This window comes from Ahaetulla prasina, chromosome 1 (assembly GCF_028640845.1).
Source record: "Ahaetulla prasina isolate Xishuangbanna chromosome 1, ASM2864084v1, whole genome shotgun sequence".
NCBI classification, from domain to species: Eukaryota; Metazoa; Chordata; class Lepidosauria; order Squamata; family Colubridae; genus Ahaetulla; species Ahaetulla prasina.
In genome coordinates, this window is record NC_080539.1 from 237666834 (window position 1) to 237687991 (window position 21158).

Below are 21158 nucleotides of genomic sequence, written 5' to 3' on the forward strand. Positions count from 1 at the left end.
TGTGAAATGAGTGACACAGTTGTTAAGAATGCTGCAACGGGCATAAATGATGACCAGTCATAAGTGTGAGGACCTGTCAAAAGTGCGATGGAACTGTCAGAAAACACTTTTTTCAGCCCTCTGGCATGAACATAGCCATGCCCACCCGGTCACATGATCAGCTAGCCATGCCCACCCAATCACATGACCAGCTAGCCCCACCTGCCCAGTCACATGACCACCAAGCCACACCCCAAAATAAGTCATGCCCACAGAACTAATTGTTAAAAAAATTGAATCCCACCATTGCTCTGCTTCATGCTTTTTAGGGAAGCCTAGATCAGAACAATATCTGTACTTTATTGTCTGAGCTTGATACTCTTTACTCGCTGTCAAAAACCTTAGTATCCTCAGATCCCTCAGTATTGAGAAAACAAAAGGAAAGTTGCATAGTTTTATCCTCAAAGAATGAAATTACACATGCTGCTTTGCTATAGGAGGCAAAGACTGAGCTAAAGCTATAAACCAAATTGGCAGAACAGGCTGATGGCTTTTGCAGTGAATTTGTTTATGACAAGGATAGATCCTTAAAAGGCTTTCTGTTACCGTGCTTTATTAGAATACCCGTAACTAGTTAAAACTGTCTGGCTCCTTAAGCCACAATAAAATTAATTTTATAGAGAAGGGCAAAAGCAATAAATACTAAAATTGGTTGGTATCATTTATCTTTTCTTGCTGCAGTTTGCTGCCCTTTTGTACTGGAGTCATAGAGCAAATTGATAGTTACAACCATTTTTCCATAATAGCTCTATATTGCAACTCTTCCCTAAGCTGTATAACAGTCTAATTTAAAATGTACACTAATTTGGTTGGCTATTTTGCATACCGATGTTTTCTCTTAGCAGCTTCTTTATATACATACATATCGGTCTATCTTTCTTTCTCCTCTGTTATTCATCAGCATCTTCCTTCTTCCCATGTCAGTAAATATTGATCCAAATCTGTCTTTTACACTTGCATATTAAAAAAAATAAATCTATAGATAAACCATTAAAAAGAAACTCTATAAAAGAATTCCTATCATTAGGCAGAGTGAAGCAAAATCTCCACAGGTATTTGTTTATCCCATTAGGCAACAAAGCATAATGGATGACCCAGTTATATGTGGGAAATTTGCCAGATGATTTTGAAGACCTATTACAAAGGAATTCTTCAACTCAGGAGAAACAAAAAAAACCTTCAGTTTTCAACTACCTTGTGACAGCCTGTTTAATTAATTTTCAGCAAAGAGTAAGTATCTTAAAGGAAAAAGTTGAAATAAAATGATTATCAACAGAATAACAAGAGTAAATAGCTATTAATTCTCACACAATATTTATCGTGGGGTTTGTAAATAAATTATATATCCGATAAATATACAGGGATAAATATCATGGGAGGGGATATGAATATATAGCCACTGGATAAAAATAAAAAGATATTAGTCAAAATTCACAGCAGAGTTCTTTATCCATTGCAATGATAAAGCACCATATTTTCCTTGTTTCAGATCAAATTATGTTAAGATGTTTCCTTTTTCAGTTGGCTTCTCCAAAGTTTAAGAAACTAAACAACATAGAATATTTCTAAGAAGACAGGAGTCTTCCTCCTTTTGTGCTCCCTGTAACTCATAAAACATGAGTATTCCATAAAAGGTAACTCATGTCCACATATTCTAAATGTAGTTCAAACTGCTGGTCTTGATTGCTAAAGCCCTGTATGTCTTGGGACTGAGGTATTTGCTGGAGGTCCTCTTCAAATCATTCTTATCTGCCTGACTAAGTAGTCAATCAGAAAGGTTGACGGTTTGAATCCCTAGTACAGGTCTCCTGTGTGAGCAGGGGGTTGGACTAGATGACCTCCAAAGTCCCTTCCAACTCTTGCTGTTACTATGTTGTATAGAACTAGTTTCCAGCTTCTGGGAAGTAATGGGGGCAGAGGCCCACAGGCTCTGATTTTCTACTGGTATATTTGCATTTTGAAATAACCTTCTCCTAGAAATACTCCGACAGCTGAAAATACACAGGATCTGTAAGCTCTAGGGATAAAAGTCAAGGAGCACAGTGAAAAAGGGGTCTAAAATTAAATATAAAGAAGACCAAACTAATGACAAAGTTAGAGCAACCGGCATTAGAACTGACAACAGAGATATCAAAGCGGTGAAATGTTTTAGGATCAACTAACAACAATAAAGGAACAAGCAGTCAAGAAATACACAGTAGATTAGAATAAAGGCAGTGCAGGTATGAAGTACTTTGAAAATATATTGAAATGCTGTGATGTGTCTATGCCTACATACAGTAGATACTCAATTACTCAAGCAATGGTATTCCTTGTGACATTCTATGGAAGTAAAAGTTGGACTTTGAAGAAGCAGAATAGTATTGACACTTTTGAATTCTGGTGTTGATGAAGACTCCTGAGAATACTATGGATAGTCAAGAAAACAAATAACTGGATCATTGATCAAATCAACCCAGAGTTCTCCCTTAAGGAACAAAAATGACCAGGTGCAAATTATTCCATTTCAGACATATTATGTGAAGACCTAGCTCTATGGAGAAAGTTCTAATGCTTGTAAAGATGGGAAGGAAGAGAAGAACAGGTTGACTAGAAGCAAGGTGCAGGGGCTCAGTTAAGTGGCAATGATAATTACACCATTACAAGACCCGAGGGAGCAGATTAACAACAGATCATTATGGCAAAAATCTATGTACTGTACTGTATGTGGTTGCTAAGAGTCAATACTGACACAATGACACATAATCAATCAATTAGAAATCTGATCAGCCCCCTTTGCTGTTGGTTTTCCGCCCGTTATTAAAAACAGCAGAGAGATAAATTGATATAATCAGTTTATATATTTATGTCTATAGGGAGTGGGGCACTTATTTTACTTGTTCATTCATATACCCTGGACATTTTACTATAGATCGATGGATGCACTACAAATTTTCAAGCATTTGTCTGATCACATGGGTATAATCCAACTAGCAATCAAACCGATGCCTGGATTACGATGGCTTTATTCTATACGAAGCAGACATTTTGTGCAGAGTGAACCCTCATTTCTGTAACTATTAAAAATTCAAAATACCTTCTACCATAATTAAATTCTCTGCAACTTGGAATGGAAATAGACACTTACACATTGCAGCACAGGGATAGGGTTTTTTTTCCTACCTTCAAACATGAAGCAAGCTTCTTCCAAGTCAAAAGACAATTAGAAAGAAAATCAAAGGTATGGAAGAAGCATGTCTTAATATATTCAGTTACAAATTAGGTCTAAAAACACATGTGCAGTTTTCAACTTAATCCCCATCTCCTTGCAGTAAATGGGACTAATGAGATTCTGTGAGAATTAAGCTGTCTTGTTGGGAGCTGCTGTCACAGGTTTGAGATTGACAGTAGACACAACATACCTAAGAATTAATTGCTCCCACACAGGGGTTTACTCAGTTTCAGCAACATCTAGTGAAGCATTTATTTTAATTAATTTATTTAATTTTTATGCTGTCCATCTCCCCTACAAAGTGACTCGGGGCAGCGTCCAAGCGATAAAGAAGGTAAGCATGCATCTCCATTTTTTCTCCCTATCAGCCGTGCTTAATGTACAACTGGTTTCAAGATTTATTTCACAGAAAGACATTCTGCAAAATTCTCATGGGCACAGAACGAGGTTCTTCCAGTTATGAAATGACAAGGTGCCCATAGTAGTTCTGTGAGTTCTGCTTTCATTGTTCAAATATCTCTCTAGTGGTCTGCAGCTTCTTTCATTTCCTCTATGACAATTCAGGCCCAAAGCAAGATAGCATGAGAAAATTCCTTCATGTTTTTTCTCAGTCTGGTATATACAACAGAGACCTAAGGATATTTAGTGTGGTAGGAAATATTTAACAACAACAACAACAAAAAACAACCCCAAAAAAACCCATCCTACAAGCAATTTTATCTTCTGTTATCTCCAAAATAACATTAACTGCAGAGACTTCACCATGGGAAATTCAAAAAGAATTCTCAAGAATCCAGAGTATACAGTAGAAATGCAGAAAGCCCTTTCACAGGGGGAAAAAAATGATTGAGAAAGTGGCAGGTAAACACTGACAAAGCATTAACTAAAAAGAGAGGAGTGAAACTACAGAAACTTCAGTTTCAAGGGATTTGTGGGTAGAATAATGAGTAGAGCTAGAAGGCAGATTGGTTACTGAGTTTTTATTAGCTTTTTAAACTATTAGTGGTTACCGTTTATGATTTAAATTTTTTTCGCTTGCCTGCCTTATGACTGGACAGTTTCCCACATCAGTAATCTTGCTGGGCTGTGAAGCCCAAGGCAGAAAGCACTCAAAAGATGTTTAAGGAAACATATATATTTATACTAAATATTGAGAGGCTGATGAATTGCACGAGCACATAAATGGACACATTTATATATATATATATATATATATATATATATATATATATATATATATATATATATATATATATATATATATATATATATATATATATATATATATTCATAAGCAAAAAATAAAACATTATAGCCGCAGGCCAGAGTAAATAAAATAAAGGCTCCTGAGGAGTCTGAATAATAAAGAGAATTTTCTTTGGTCAAAGGGTAGATTTTCAGAAATGTAATCAAGAAGCATGCAACCCTCACTTAATAAAAGCAATGGTGTATTTCTTTGCTTATGTGGTAAATTTGTTATAGCTGCACAGAGTCATGCCAGCACGTTAAAAAGTTTGTGTAAAAGGAGGCTAGGGTTTTGGAAATAAAATATGATAGGCAAGCAGCTTTTGAAGCAGATGCACATGTAAACTAATTGGCTTTAACCTCATTTGCTTCCACGACTAGCATATTTCATCATTGTAATTAAGAAATCTGAGGCAGCTGTATACTTGGAAAACAGTACCACAAGCTGCCTTGTACAATGTAGGGCCTTTTGACAGAATTCCATACATCACTCCAGGGGTCAATGGCAACAGTGGCAACAATTTCCATAGAAGCAAACTGGGATCCTTTTGTTTCCAAGTGTTTTCGTGAGACATATCTGGATTGAATATAAAATAAGTAAGGGGACCAGTCTCTAGATAGTATTGAACTACAACTTCCAGAGCCCTTCCTGGCATTTACAAGGCCTTTGAGCATTCAGATTCTGCCTTCCTCAAAGGCAGAAGCTCCCTCTGCTGCGATATATTTCAACAGAGGTCTTGTTTATTGATGCAATGAAAATTAGTGCTCAATTACAAGCGAATAACTAAATCCTCTGGATGTAAATTTTAACAGCAACAAGTCTCCTGTTTCTGCCTGTTCTGCTCAAAGGATGTGAATTATCATTTTGTTCTCTTCTCCTTCGCTTATTGTCATGTTACCATTTTGTATTTATGTACAACTGTTTTGAACTAGCGTGAGAAAAGCTGGAATCTGAAGAGGTGTAAATTAGGGGCGCCAAAGGAAGGATGAGAGAGCCAGGGTAGCATTTGGATTAAGAAATTTGAGAGGGACTGGGGTGATTTGGATTCAAGTTCACCCGCAGCCCGTGCCAGTCAGTCTCTTTCGGCTCCACTTATTTTATGGGCCTGCTGCTGTGAGGAAAAAATTGCAGGAGGAAGTATGGTATATTAACGTGATTGTTAATAGTGTAGCAATTTTGTACACAGAAGTTGTGGAAATCTTATGAGATTTAAGATTTTTTTTCTTATTTTTTTATCAGGGAATTGCACTCTGCATTTTCCTCGTATGTATCATCAACCTGGCATCTTCAAAGGTAAAGTGGTCTACTGTGCAATTGAGCAGGGAGTGGCTAGGTTACTGTCTTAATGGCCAAGTAACCTAACTTCTGATCGGCCTTTTAGGTGAGCTGCTTCGTGATTGAGATCAACCCAGATTAGCTCTCACCAACCTGCACCAATCAGAAACCAACTAGGCTAAAGGCCACAATTGCAAGTGAAATGACAGGAAACCTGTTCTCTAGAACATAGTAACTAAAACCCAAAGCGCAACAGTGCCCAACAGTCCAGAGAAAATTATATTTCTAATAAAACACATGCAAATTAAGATGAAATCTAAAGTAAGGATTTCTTAGGTTATTACTTGTTGCCAGATTTCCCTTCATGCTCTTCAATGGATTCTGATAATCCAAGTGGTCCTCGACTTACAACAGTTTGTATAGTGACCGTTCAAAGTTACAACGGCATTGAGAAATGTGACTTATTTTTTCACCATTATGACCTTTCCAGCAAAATTCAGGTGCTTTGGCAACTGGTTCCTTTTTATGACCATGGCTGTGTTCCAGGCTCATGTGATCACCTTTGCAATCTTCTGTCAAGCAAAGTAAATGAGGAACCCAGATTCACTTAACAACTGTGTTACTAACTTATCAACTGTAATGAGTCACTTAATGATTCTTGCCACTTAAGAACTGTGGCAAGAAAAGTCATAAAATGGGGGCCAAACTCACTTAACAAATGTCTCACTTAACAATAGAAATTGCCCAATAGTGATCGTAAGTCAAGGACTGCCTGAATTTCAATTTGTAACATGCAAATTGTTTCTCTGTTTCATGAGATACATGTTCCATTGTAGATATTGCTGGGGTTATTATTTTAGTATCTCACAGTAACAGCCAATACTTCAACGAATGCTGAAGCGTAAGGCAAAGCAAATAAATATGCTCGTTTGGACAAATTGCACAGCCACAAATAAATCTCTCAATTTTGGCATGCTGATATATTTAGTAATACAACATTTTTTGCCCACATGCTATGAAAATATGGAGAAGACCTACCCAGCAAATGATTTGTTTGTATTGCTTTTTCTCAAATAAATTCTAAAAAGGCAAAATCTGGAAAGGTGTGCAGTGATTCATAAAGAACTATCTTGCGTGAATTTACTGTCACTGCTAGAATGGAATTGTTGTACTCCAATGAACACCTCCATTACGGAGAAGCTTCATCCTGTCTCCTTCTGTTTGTTTTTTTTTCCCCCTCAGATTCTCATTACAGTCAAACCGATGGGTACAACTCTAACACTGTTAACAGACTATTCCTCCCGTTGGGGATCCTGCATGCTGATGAAAAGAGGCAATGCACGACCAAAAAAACAAAACAAAAACAAATAAGAAAAGGCTGAGTGAAGACAAGACTAAAGGGTCAGAAACAATGCTAATTATTAACAACAAATGTAACAACAACAGAAAAAGAATGTGACAACTTGCAAAAAAAAAAAAAGGGGGGGATACACACAATATGATAATGAGATGTTGAGAAATGTTTCCCAGCTTTGGAGGGGCAGGAGGAGGAGGAGGAGCCAACCTATCCAACCTAATGAAATTATATTTCTAAGTCAGGCATGGCAAGAAGCCATACTGTTATTCTTTAAGTGAGTGGTTTTGCTTTAAGATTTACTAAAGCATCAAAACAATTAGAGACTAATTAGCCGGATTTCACATCTACTGTATAGCAAGAGAGGTGAGATACAGTTTATATCTATACTGTGGTCCCCTCTTGACACTAAAAACAATGAAGTAGAAACATTTTTCATTCATGTCTGCCCATCTAAAATCTAGCTTCTGTTCAGCTGGGGCACTATAAATATTCATTAACTGATGTTATGAATGAATTGGTCAACCACAGTTATGTTGTTAAACATAATCCATGGGATGGATTATAACGCCAATGTTTGCTACAGCCAGTGTCACATTATCTGGCTGCCAAAGGGGGCATTACAAATGACTCCCTTTCAAGGTGTGGTGTTTTATATACATTCAATGCTCTTTTACCTGAGTGGTTGCACCGAGAGGGATCCACAACTCTGCCGGTCTTATCATGGCAGGCAAGCGCTCGGAAGCGCACACCTTCTCCACATTCTTTGGCATGTCTCTGAAACCTCATCTCCAACTGCAGCTCTGTTCTTCCTACCGCAATTATGCATTCCGACCAATTTCCATAAGGCTGGGAGGTAAATATTGCACAAGGGCAAAGTTCCGTCTCAAGCTGAGGATAGACTTCGGTATTCTGGCACTTCTCTCGCTTTTTGCTTCTTCCTGTTCCAACCAGGAAAATATGCTTGTTAGCGTAACATCTGCTGCTTTTGATAACAATATGTCATATTATTTATACTTGAAGGGTTTTAATACAGTTAGAACCAAACCATCTGAAATGTAAATACGGCAGCAGAGTTGATTCAAAGGCATCTGTTAGTTCCTGCCAGAGCTCTTGAGAGCTAAGACGATGGAGATATCTCCAGGGCAACCAGGAAACCTAAAAAAACTTGGAAAGAAACTTTTGGATGAAGCACAAAACAATAACAAGGAGAGCAGCTATCTGATTGCTTTTGTTACAAAAGAAAAAGAAAACAAAAGTTGGTTTTTTCCCCTCTGTAATTACCTGAAGAAAATAATTTTATTGTGCCAAATTTTGTGCCTACAGATTCTTAGGGATCCGACAAATGTAGAAGAGTAAGCTGCATCTCTTTCTTTGAATCTTTTGTATGAATTTTATATAAATTAACTGAATTACAATTTCCACATGAAATACTGGGCCCATCTTTTAAAATTCTGGCATTTAAGTAATTAGTAAGAACTTCAATTTTTCAAGACTTTTTCTAACACAGAAATTTGGTCAGGCAAATGTCCCAAAGATACTATAGTGTATATTTAACTTATTACTCTACAATATTTATTATATTATCTCAGATATTGTGATGTATCTACAGATATCTGGGTCAACCTGGATTCCAGCAATTTGGGTGAGGGGGGGCACAAGGAATTTAAGACCTACGCCAGAAACTACAGGATTCCATTTATTAGAATAGAGGTTCTGAAACATTTGTGATTCCAAAATATTTTATTAAAAATACAAATTAAAATGACCCAGAGCTCATAAGATAACCCAGTCTCTGATGAAGTTTGTGTTCTTGCACGAAATCTCGTGAGATTTTAGACATTTTAAGTATTAAAATTCCATCCATAAGATCAAGTGAATTTGTGTAATAGGGTCTACTATCTGAAACAGTTGCTAAGCTCTGATTAAAGTATCAGAATGATAGCAATGTTCCAATATCTAAGGGGCTGCACAAAGAAGAGAAGGTCAACCTATTCTCCAAGACACCTGAAGGGAGAATAAGAAGCAATGGATGTAAACTAATCAAAGAGAGATTCAACCTAGAAGTAGGGAGAAATGTTATGATATTTAGAACAATTTATCAGTGGAATAACTTGCCTCCAGAAGTTGTGAATGTTCCAATGCTTCTTTTAAGAAGAAATTTGACAACCATTTGTCTGAAATGGTATAGGATTTCGTGCCTGAGCAGGGGGTTGGACTAGAATACTTCAAAGCTCACTTCCAACACTATTATTCTGTTATTCTGAAAGAATAGATTATTTGTATGGTATCCTATAAATGTTGCCAACAGACATAGACAACATGTTCTTGTATCTGGGGATCATATTTTTCCCTATTATTTTTGGCAGCCAGGGGTTATATATGGCACATTGATAATGTAATGATGTTATTCAGAGGAGTGGAGTGAATATTTCCATTTTTGGCTTGTTTGGGACAAGGTCTATTTGCCTCCTGGTTTATATATAGTACATTGTCATAGGAGGAAATTGTACCATTCTGGTACCAAATATTAATAGTGTGGTTGTGAGAGCCATAGAAAGATCAAATTTTTGCTTGACAACAATGAGTTCTACCCATTGACCATAACAATTTTACAGACTCAACTAAACAGCTACTTTTAAAACAAGCTGTGATAATGTATGAAACTCTGGCAAGTTGTCACAAGAGTAATCTATTTGTGATCACAGTTCTTTCTATAGAATGTATAAGAGAATCACAAGGCCTAGAAATGGCTGTTGTGTCAGATTTATCTGTATGTCAGGGAACTAAACGTGGAAACTGTATGTCTGTTATAAAAAGGAATAATTTTTATTGGTTTTGGTTTAGGTGTAAGTTTTGAAAATTCCTGGATGTTACATTGCTTTACCTTGATAAGTATTTTTAGGTAATGTGTGGAATTTGAAAATCAAATGAAATAGGAAACAGAATTACATCTTCCTCATGCAGTTGACCCATCAGCCCTAGGAGTTTGTTTTATTTTTCGTATTTTATAATTAGCCCCCATCCTCTTGCCTTCTTCAGATGAGAAAGTGATAGCCGAGCAACTTCCAGCAAACAGCCTATAGAAAAGTTTGATTGAACCTGTGCGGTTCAATCTCATAGGTCAATATAAAATCTTTCAAAAATTGTCGGAAAATTAAGTTTTTGCTAAAGATCACAAGAGTTCCTGACTCACAATTACATGCTTTTCTAGGATGGAAAGCTTGCTGGGCCAGGTTGTTGACAAGGTTCACCTCTTCTAAAGTGTTATATTCTGTTGGGCAGCATTTTTTTTTTTTAAGTCTGAGATGGTATCTATGTTTAGAATTCCTCATGTAATATGTTATAAAATAAAAGAACAACTTGTATTATATGCAATTTTTTTGAAAACAAATATCCCTACCCATACAAGGAATAAATCCATTTGCTCAGTACAGGACAAGCAAGCCAAAAAAACAAAATGTAAGAGAATGAAAACTGAGATATTATTTGTGTGTGTGTATGAACTTTTTAAAGCAACTTTTTGGAGACGAGTTTGGAAAATGAAAGGACAATGAAAACTATTTAAAAACCTCAGATTTGATATGTGTTTTATAGGAATTATTCTACAGGTTAGATAAGCTATCAGTTAAGGAAGAATAGGACAAACAAGTATGAATTTGTGAAAGGGTTATATAAGAAAAAAGGGAACCGGATCAAAAAAAAAGAGAAGCAAAGTCTCTCTGTCTCTTTGTCATCAAGTGGATCCCCCTTAAATGGGTGCTAGCAGACAGCAAAGCAGCATTCCTGAAAGCAGGCTCAGATTCCATCACTCCTGTGAATCACCTCTGAATCTCTTTGAAGCAATTCAAAGACTCTCAGTAGTGTAAAAGGGGGTGCCTTGAACTGCTCTAGATATTTGAACATTCAATTTGCAGGGGTATTTCTGTTGAGCTTCCTTCGAATGGAATCACTCTTTGAAACATCAGAGAACATGCCTGTAAGGAACCCTATGAAGAGCTCACCTGAACATAAACAGCTTCCCTCGGTACCCACGGCTGTCTTTTACAAGACTTGCCAACATTTTCTCACTCAATTTGCTTGTTTGCTGAGGCTCACTCAATGCCACAAAACAGTAATTTTTTCCTACAGAACTCTACCACTTTGAGATTCCCACAGCATTGTCTACTTTCCATTTTTGTTAATTAACGTGTTAACATTTTAAAGCAGGAGTGGGCTATTGGGGGTTTGCAGGGGTTCAGGAGAACCTCTAGTTAAGATTCTGTGCAGTTCGGAGAACCCCCAAATCCTGCATCCAAATCCTGCATCCCTCCCAGGAGTCCCCATGTGGCCCGTTTTGGATGCAGATAAGTGCATGGCACGCATGTAGGCTCGGGGAGGCCAAAAAACGGGCCTACCGGAAGATCAGGAAGGCTGGAAATGGGCCCCTTTCCAGCCTCCGGAGGGCCTCCAGAGCCTGTTTTCACCCTCCCGGAGGCTCAAGGGAATGCTCCCCCCACCATAGTGCATGAGGCTGACTAGGCCACGCCCACCATGGCCATGCCCACCCAGCAACAAGGTAGAGAACTCATTGCTAAAATTTTTGAAGCCCACCCCGTTTTAGAGCCATTTTCTAAAATGCTTTTTTTCAACAATCTGCAGCCTTAAATACTGTTTTGTTCTATTACTTTGAATACAAATCATTTTCAGCATTTTTTTAAAAAACTGTTAAGTCGGAGGAAAACATTGGAAATTAAACAAAATAAATACTCCTTTCTCTCATCCTCTTTAGTTTCATAATACAGATTGCAAAATCATGTAACCTCAAATTAGATTGAGCAGGTGTATTCTTGAGGGAGGCTTCTCTGATGAGTGATACTAAATGGGTAAATCACACACAGATTTAAACATAAGATAACATATGCTATCAAACATGAAGTAAGAAGCAAGTTAATTTTGTGCATGTTTAATATTAACATGCAGAAAAGAAGAGGAAGATATTCCCATAATGCCTCCAAATTGGGCAATTTTCTTGATGAATTAGTACAATTATTACAGAACAATGTTACTTTCAGCTTTCTTGCTATTTTTAAAAAAAAAACCCACCAAAGCTATTTTTATATTTGAAACAATACCTTTTCATATGTTAAGTAATTTTTTAAAAAATAGGAATAGCAAAAAAGCAAAAAGGGCTAGGGAATTCTAGCTTGGTCTATCTGCTGGCAGGATGGACAACTTTTATAGAACTGATTTTTTTTACCCTTTGGAAACCTCTAGTTTCAAAAAGCCTGGTGAACTTCAAATTTTAGGGCTTTATGGATACAGAGGGAAGAGAGTATATCTATCTATTTGCCTAACAATGCACAAATCTTGAAACTATGAGTAGATTATGAGAAAAAAATGTTATGTCTTATTGGCAAAGACCTAACACATATATCATGAAACAGCCATGGCTGTTGCTGATGCTTGTGCCATTTGAATAAAATAAATACAATACTTTAATAAATTAAAACACAGAAATTTGCCTACAGCTCTATGTGGCTTGTTTACAGTAAAATATGATGGGAAATGCAAATAGCAGATCGCATTTAAGTTGCTTTCTTATTTTGTTTAGCAAAAAAATAATCAGCAACCTACCTACAGCAAATAAAAGCTTTCCCCCCCATCTTTCCAATGGTTTTCCCAAAATATTTTCCTAGTTAAGGTAAAGGTAAAGATTCCCTTTGCACATACATGCTAGTTGTTCCCGACTCTAGGGGACGGTGCTCATCTCCGTTTCAAAGCCGAAGAGCCAGCGCTGTCCGAAGAAATCTCCATGGTCATGTGACCGGCATGATTCAACGCCAAAGGAGCACGGAATGCTGTTACCTTCCCACCAAAGGTGGTCCCTATTTTTCTACTTGCATTTTTTACATGCTTTCGAACTGCTAGGTTGGCAGAACCTGGGACAAGTAATGGGAGCTCACCCAGTTATGCGGCACTAGGGATTCAATCGACAAGCTCTGCATCTTACCCACTAAGCCACCGTGTCCCTGCTTTTCCTAGTTATATACTGGTAATAAACTTTTAGAGAGTCCAATAGCCTTTAACACAAAGACTCTAGTCTAGTGAATAGTTTTTTTAAAACTAATTGATGTGATAGAATATAGTGCAGAGGTAGATCTCTAGGAGGGAAGGGCTGCATTCTAGAAGAGTAGGGCAATTCAATACACAAATTATGAGTGAGAGAAATAGTGAAGGAAGAGAGGTGAATTATTAGTGAACTATTAGGGAGGTGAAGACAGCCCCTCCCTAATAGTTCACAAAGTATATGGTAGGTGCAGATAGTAGAGTCCTCAGCTTGCCAAGAATTGCTATGCATCATTCTCGGTTTTAGTTAGCCTAAAACAGGGGTCTCCAACCTTGGCAACTTTAAGCCTGGAGGACTTCAACTCCTAGAATTCCCCAGCCAGCTTTGGCATTGGGATAATGGTAGAGTGTTTGAAGCAAGAAGGAACATAGCACATCTCTAGTGATTTATTGAAGATATGGGTGAAGATGGGGGCCAATTGGTCAGCACAGACTTTTAAGTAGTGGATAAACATGCCAAATCCAGTCTAAATGTCTGACTGACCATGTGATGAACCAGATCAATAATGATTTAAAGTCCAGACTGTGCAAAGAAGCAGAAGAAACAATAGATCATGTACCTAGCTTATGCAAGAAATTTGCACAGACTGATTATAAACAGTGACAGAATACAGTTGCCAAAATGATTCACTGAGCATCTGTAGAAATTATCATGTACTAATGAAAAATTGGTGGGAACATATAGTTGAAAAAGTAGTTGAAAATGAGCAGATTAAAATACTGTCATCTCGTGACAATACCTTTAACAGCACCAAGCATCAACATTTACCGATCTCAAGTCCAAGGGAATGACTAGATATGTGGATAAAAATGCCAAATCCAGTTTAAACATCTGGACGACTTTACAACCAACCATAATATGCTATTATTTAATATCTTGCTGTATCATTGCAGGTAAAGTATTAGATTTTTAATAACATCCTTGCAAGTTCTGTGTAATGTTTTATTCAAAAGCATGAGTCATTAAATAAGAATTACTCTTGCACTAAATGTACTATTGCTATTATTCATGTTGATTCTCTTTTGTAAAAAAAAAAATTGTTACATTTGTAATCCTTGTTCTGAAACTCCAGTAGGAATTTTCAAGTGTTTGTTTAAAAAAAGATAAGTTGTAATTTCTTCCTGTGAAAACAGTGATATGATAGTCGTGTTACATATTTGAAAGAAGATATAAAATTAGGTAGATAAGGCAAATACTATAGATAATATTAAGCCAATTTTTAAAGACAGTGGCAGAGGATTTTTCCCGCCAGTTCCCCTGTGTGCTTGGGTCCCAGACTATGGAAGAGGCAGCAAATTAAATTAGAATTTGGGGCACTTAAATTAAACTCCTATTCTAGTTGAACTACTATGTGGAGTTGGCAGATTCCCAACTGTTAGTTTTTGTTACAGAACTAGAAACAAACATACATAAAACTGAAGACACTTTTGCTACTGAAGTCAAAACTAGAATCAATGTTAATCCATGCCATTGGGAAGGAGTTCATTATTAAGTAGTCACTTAAATAGCTGTAGCGTAAATAAGAAATGTGTCTGGTTTGCCTAATTGTGAGAATGTATATTCAAAAGAGAAGAGGCTGGAGAAAAAGCAAGTGAATTGAAAGTGAGTTAGAGGTGGGTGATTGGGTGATTTCCTCAAGTAATACTAAATCTTGAAGGAACTGGTTGAGGTGAAAGGAAGGGGAAGAAGGCCTTTTAACCGACTCACTTCAGGAAAACTCACTTCTTCACTTTAGTTTTTTCATTCTGCTCATCAATTTCTTATCCTCAAGAGAGAAACTAGAATAACAAAATCCTGCAGATTCTGATGTCACAGTTTTGGAACTAGTTTGCACTGCCCTCTTCCAAGATGTTTTCTAATTCCCACTGTAGCCTGCAATCCCTTTATTACATGGAAACATTAATAGAATAGATAGAATTCTTTATTGGACAAGTGTGATTGGACACACAAGGAGTTTGTTTTGGTGCATATGCTCTCAGTGTACATAAAAAGAAAAAAATACAGTCATCAAGAATTATATGATACAACACTTAGTAATAAATCATAAAAATACAAGCAACATGGTTATAGTCCTATGTGGGAGGAGATAGGTAATAGGAAGAATGAGAAGAATAATAGTAATACAGTCTTAGTAAATAGTTTGACAGTGTTGTGAGAATTAGTTGTTTAGCAGAGTGATGGCATTCAGGAAAAAACTGTCCTTGTGTCTAGTTGTTCTGTTGTGCAGTGCTCTTTAGCATCGTTTTGAGGGTAGAAGTTGAAACAATTTATGTCCAGGATGTAAGGGGACTGTAGATATTTTCAGTCCTCTTTTTGACTCGTGCAGTATACAGGTCCTCAATGGAAGGCAGGTTGGTAGCCATTGTTTTATCTGCAGTTCTAACTATCCTCTAAAGTCTATGTCTGTCTTGTTGGGTTGCAGAGCCAAACCAGACAGTTATAGAGATGCAGATGACAGACTCAATAATTCCTCTGTAGAACTGAATCAGCAGCTCCTTGGGCAGTTTGAACTTTCTGAGTTGGAGCAGAAAGAACATTCTTTGTTGTGCTTTTTTTGATGATGTTTTTGATGTTAGCTGTCCTTTTAGATCTTGTGATATGGTAGAACCTAGACATTTGAAGGTTCCTACTGTTGATACTGTGTTTTCTAGTAGTGTAAGAGGTGATAGTATAGGAGGGGTTATCCTAAAACAGCGGTTCTCAACCTGTGGGTCGGGACCCTGTTGGGGGTCAAATGACGATTTGCCAGGGGTCGCCTAAGACCATCGAAAATATGGGAAGTATACTTGCGAGTTAAAGAATTGCGCTCCAATGGTTGATTCCACAAGCCAGCTGCAGGCGCTTCAAATCGCTAGCCGAATTCGGCTTCAGGGGTGATGAATTAAAAAAGAGAGAAATCTTTGCTCTGATGTCTCCCTCTCAAGCCAGCTGCAATCTCTCCAAATTGCTAGTCTAATCTGGCTTCAGGCGCGATAAACTTAATAGGGGAGGAGTCTCCACTTTAATGCCTCCGTCCTCGAGGCAATCGCAAGCAGTTCAGATCGCTAGCCAATACGGCTTCAGGCGCGATAAATTCAAAATGAAAATAATTTTACGGTTGGGGGTCGCCACATCGTGGGGAATTGTATTAAAGGGGTCGCAGCACTATAAAGGTTGAGAACCACTGTCCTAAAATCTACCACTATTTCTACAGATTTGAGTGTGTTTAATTCAAGATTGTTCTGGTTGCACCATAAGGCTAGTTGTTCAACCTCCCATCTGTATGCAGATTTGTTGTTGTCTTAAATGAGACCAATCACGTTTGTGTCATCTGCAAACTTCAGTACTTTAACAGAGGGATCTTTTGAGATGCAGTCATTGGTATATAGAGAGAAGAGAAGTGGAGAGAGCACACATGCCCTGGGTGGTGGTGAGAGGCTGTGCTAATTGTGCAGGCATCTGATGTGATTTTGCCTAGCTTCACCTGCTACTTCCTGTCTATTAGGAAGCTTATGATCCATTTACAAGTGTGGTCAGGCACAGCTAGCTGATTTAGTTTAATTAGAAGAATATCTGGAATGATGGTATCGAATGCTGAGCTGAAATCTACAAAGAGGACTCTTGTCGTGTCCCACTCCTCCGCTGACGGCCGGGTCAGGGAAATCCGAATCAGGCTTGCCTCTGCAGCTCTGCCCAAAGTCCTAGCAAAGTCCTCAGAGCAGGCAGGAGACCAGTAAGTGACTTCAGCAAGATAAGTTCGACTTTGCCTGACTCAGAGACTGCCAGAAAGCAGATCCTTTATATAGGCCATGGGGTGTGGCTCCATGACTCGGCACTCATTAAGGCCTGCCCCTCCCTTCCTTCTGTTGCCTCCGCCTATCCAATATTCTGATGCGAGGGTCACTCCAATCAGCTGTTGGAAGTAAACTTTCCTCAGGCTCACATGCTGTGGAGGAGGGGGAGGGGTCTAGCTGCTCCATTTGCCTGGGCGTGGAGCCAGGGCTGGGGCCGGGGGATGCTCCCTCCTCTGCAGTCTGCTTGGGCATGGAGCCAGGGCTGGGACCGGGAGGTGCCCCCTCCTCTGCAGCTTGTCTGGGCATGGAGCCAGGACTGGGGCCGGGAGGCATACATTCCTCCGTGTTCGGGAGCAGATAAGCAGACCCCGGCTGCGGTGAGAGCGGACAAGACACAACAACTCTTGCATAGATCTTTGGAGATTCAAGATGTTGTAGGATGTAGTGCAGAATCATATTAACAGCATCATCTGTCAATCTATTTGCTCAGTAGGCAAATTGTAAGGGGTCTAACAGTGGATCCTTGATAGTTTTCAGATGGGCCAAAGGTTTCAAAGGTTTTCATAACTACAGATGTTAGAGCAACCAGTATGAAGTCATTCAGTTCCTTGATGGAGGGTTTCTTTGGCACTGGGATGATAGTAGAGGATTTGAAGCAAGAAGGAACATAGCACATGTCTAGTGATTTATTAAAGATCCGGGTAAAGATGGGGGCCAGTTGGTCAGCACAAGCTTTTAAGCAAGAAGGAGTTATCTTGTCTGGGCCTTGACATCTCCTATATTGAGGATTATAGGTGTTGAATAGTACTTTCAAACATACCTGTAATTTAAATCTTTTTTTTTGTGATGACAAGAATTAAAATTTAATCTCCATAATTCTGGGCAAGAGGCAACACCGTAGTTTCAAACTATATAGACACCAGTGTGTTCAATTTTTAAAGAAGTATAATGTTTTATGGCAAAAATGTCCTTAAATGGTATTCATCCAGCTCATATAACAACTACAGGTAGTCCTTGAGTTATGACCACAATTAAGTCCAAAATTTATGTTGCTAAGTGAAACATTTGTTAAGTGAATTTGTTCCATTTTATGACTTTTCTTTCCACAGTTGTTGAGTGAATCATTGCATTTGTTAAGTTAGTATCATGGTTGTTAAGTGAATCTGGATTCCCCATTGACTTTGCTTGTCACAAAATCGCAAAAGCTGATCACATGATCTCAGGACACAGCAACTGTCATAAATATGAACCAATTGCCAACCACTGAAATGTTTATCATGTGACCAAGGGGATGCTGAAAAGTTGTAAGTGTGAAAAGCAGTCATAAGTCACTTTTTCCAGTGCTGTTGTAACTTTGAATGGTCACTAAATGAACTGTTGTAAGTCGAGGACTCCCTGTACCAGAAATTGTTAAGTTGCAAGGAATTTTAACTTTAGTGAAAATGCCAAATGTTGCACTGGTCTTCAACAAATAATAGCTAGGGATTTGAAAAAGAGTTCTCATAATTTTAGACTACACTTTCTGGAGCACAGAAGAAGCATAGGGATATATATTTTAGGGGACATAAGCAGAAAAATGTAATTTTTATAAAAAAATGGAAATTTTCTTGTAGAACAATGCTTTGAAATATTATGTGCTATGCACTATGCAAGTCCTTTAAAAGGGTGCATGAAGCATCTTTTTAAAAATATTTAAAGCAGCTACATCCTTTCCCAGGCTTGTGTGACTTGTGTGGCTACTCCAAATATACATGCACAGCCATTTTACGCTGCTGTACTTTCAATCCTATGATAACACATCCTCAAAGAGCATGTGTAGCTTTAAGATATGCTAAGAAAGAGCAGATGCAGATGAACAAATAGAGATTTTTCCCCAATTCCTAAATTCTAAACACCTAAACCAAATATAATTTGTGGCTGGAAAGGTTAGAGACTTAGCAAAAGCAAAATTGACAGGAATCATTCCTCCCTCGTCAGCAATGCTCAATTTCTTGTCACTGATAAACAGTAAGATGATGGATTGTGGGGGTTTTTTGCTGAAAGAAATTCCCTTAGATGCAGCGACAAGTTAAACAACAGATGTCTAACTGATTAAGGCAAGGATGCTATTATAATTATGATAAACATTTATATACTTTAATACTTTCAGAACATTTTACAAGCCATATGTAATTTTCCATAATATGCCTTCAAGGCAGGGGTGAAATGCTCTCAGTTCAGACCGGATCACCCGATCCGGTAGCGATGGCGGCGGGTGGTTCGGAGAACCGGTAGCAAAAATTCCTGCCCCCCCACCATGCCCAGCTGAGCTGCGCGATCATCAGAGTTTTTTTTTTTTTAACTTTTAAAAGCATTTTATCTTCGGCCAAAAAAATGCTTTTAAAAGTTAAAAAAAAGCCTCTGATGATCTTGCAGCTCAGTTGGGATCGTCAGAGGCTTTCAAAAGCATTTTTTTACAACCTCTTCGGCTGAAGAGGTTGTAGAAAAAATGCTTTTAAAAGGCTCCGCTGACCCCAACTGAGCTGCAAGATCATCAGAGGCTTTTTTTTTTAACTTTTAAAAGCATTTTTACAACCTCTTCGGCTGAAGAGGTTGTAGAAAAATGCTTTTAAAAGAAAAGAAAAGCCTCTGATGATCCAGCAACTCAGCTGGGATCATCAGATGAACTTTTAAAGCATTTTATCTTCGCCAAAAATGCTTTTAAAAGGCTCCGCTGACGATCCCAGCTGAGTTGCTCGATCAACAAAGGCTTTTTTTTTCTTTTAAAGGCAAAAAAAAAATGCTTTTAAAAGAAAAGAAAAGCCTCTGATGATCCAGCAACTCAGCTGGGATCATCAGATGAACTTTTTAAAAGCATTTTTTCTACAAGCACTTCGGCTGAAGAGGTTGTAGAAAAAATGCTTTTAATAATAATAAAAAAAAGTTGGCCACACCCACCCAGTCACATTACACCCCTTTCACCAAGCCATGCCCACAGAACTGGTAGTAACAAATTTTACATTTCACCCCTGCTTCAAGGGATAACAATATTATTGTTCTATTATCATTATACCCATTACTGAGATTAAAGCTGAGAAACTGTTCACCTGTCACCTACTCAGTATGATCACGACTGAGATGGGATTTGAACTAGTGATTTCCTACTTCAAATGAGCATTTTCTGTTCCTAATCAACCCTATCTCATCTTCTAATATAATAGTATTGCGTACAAGATGCAGCTACTGCAGCTGTCATCGTTAAAAGCTCATTGTAGCAACAGCTACAATGAAAAAAATTTTGTGAGGTGCTGTCCAGTGGATCTTTCCTAAAGGGCTTTAGGCTCTTTTCTAGACCTTTATATGTTAGACCTGTGACTGCTTCTAATTCATCTTGTTTCCCAGCAGAGTAAGGATTCAGGGAGAGAAGGCAGATCCTTTGCTAAAAAAAAGAACGGTTGCTAAGTGACACTTCCACTACGCTTGGAAACCAAAATCAGTGACTAGCTGTGACTAGTCACGACGAATGAGTTTCAGCTGTGGAAGATACATACAGTGACTCACATTACAGAAAAGCCATACATCTTGGTAGTATTTGTAGATTAATACATAATTATATACTACTGTAAAAATGTGTGGATGTACATTCAGCTGAGCAAGGCCAACAGTTTATAATCAATTACATATATAACATACTTTTCGGAGTATAAGATGCACTCCCCCCCCCAAAAAAAGCGGGTGAAAATATCTGTGCATCTTATACAGCGAATGTTGCCAAAGCCCCATCCACCCGCCATCCCCCACCCTTTGGCCTCTGCCTCCCAGCAATTTACCTCCTTGCAGCAAATAGCGTGGTCAGCTTCAGCACAGCCTGATTTAGTACGAGCAGCTGATTGGCCGTTGGATCAGCTGTTCCAGATTGTGGAGATTGCCGCTGCCCATCACCGCTGTTGCCATCCATCTTTCACCGCCTCTGCGCGCTCCATTTTTAGCCTCCGCTCATCCCATTTTTGGCTCATTCCAGGCTGTGGGAATAGGTGGCAGCGATCCCTGCTGCCTGGAACGGGCTGAAAATGGGATATGCGGAGGCCAAAAACGGGGTGCATGGAGGCCGAAAACGGGATGCGCAGAGGCCGAAAATGGGACACAGGAAGGCAGTGATAGGTGACAACAGC

At 38.4% G+C, this 21158-nt stretch overlaps 1 protein-coding gene across 1 annotated transcript in view; it reads right to left on the bottom strand.

The window, feature by feature from the left end:
• THSD7B (thrombospondin type 1 domain containing 7B) overlaps positions 1 to 21158 on the bottom strand; it is a 376479-nt gene that overhangs the window by 155323 nt on the left and 199998 nt on the right. Inside the window, exon 13 of the mRNA XM_058193966.1 lies at positions 7803 to 8066. Coding sequence (XP_058049949.1) covers positions 7803 to 8066 — 264 coding nt within the window. The remainder of the gene's footprint in view (positions 1 to 7802; positions 8067 to 21158) is intronic.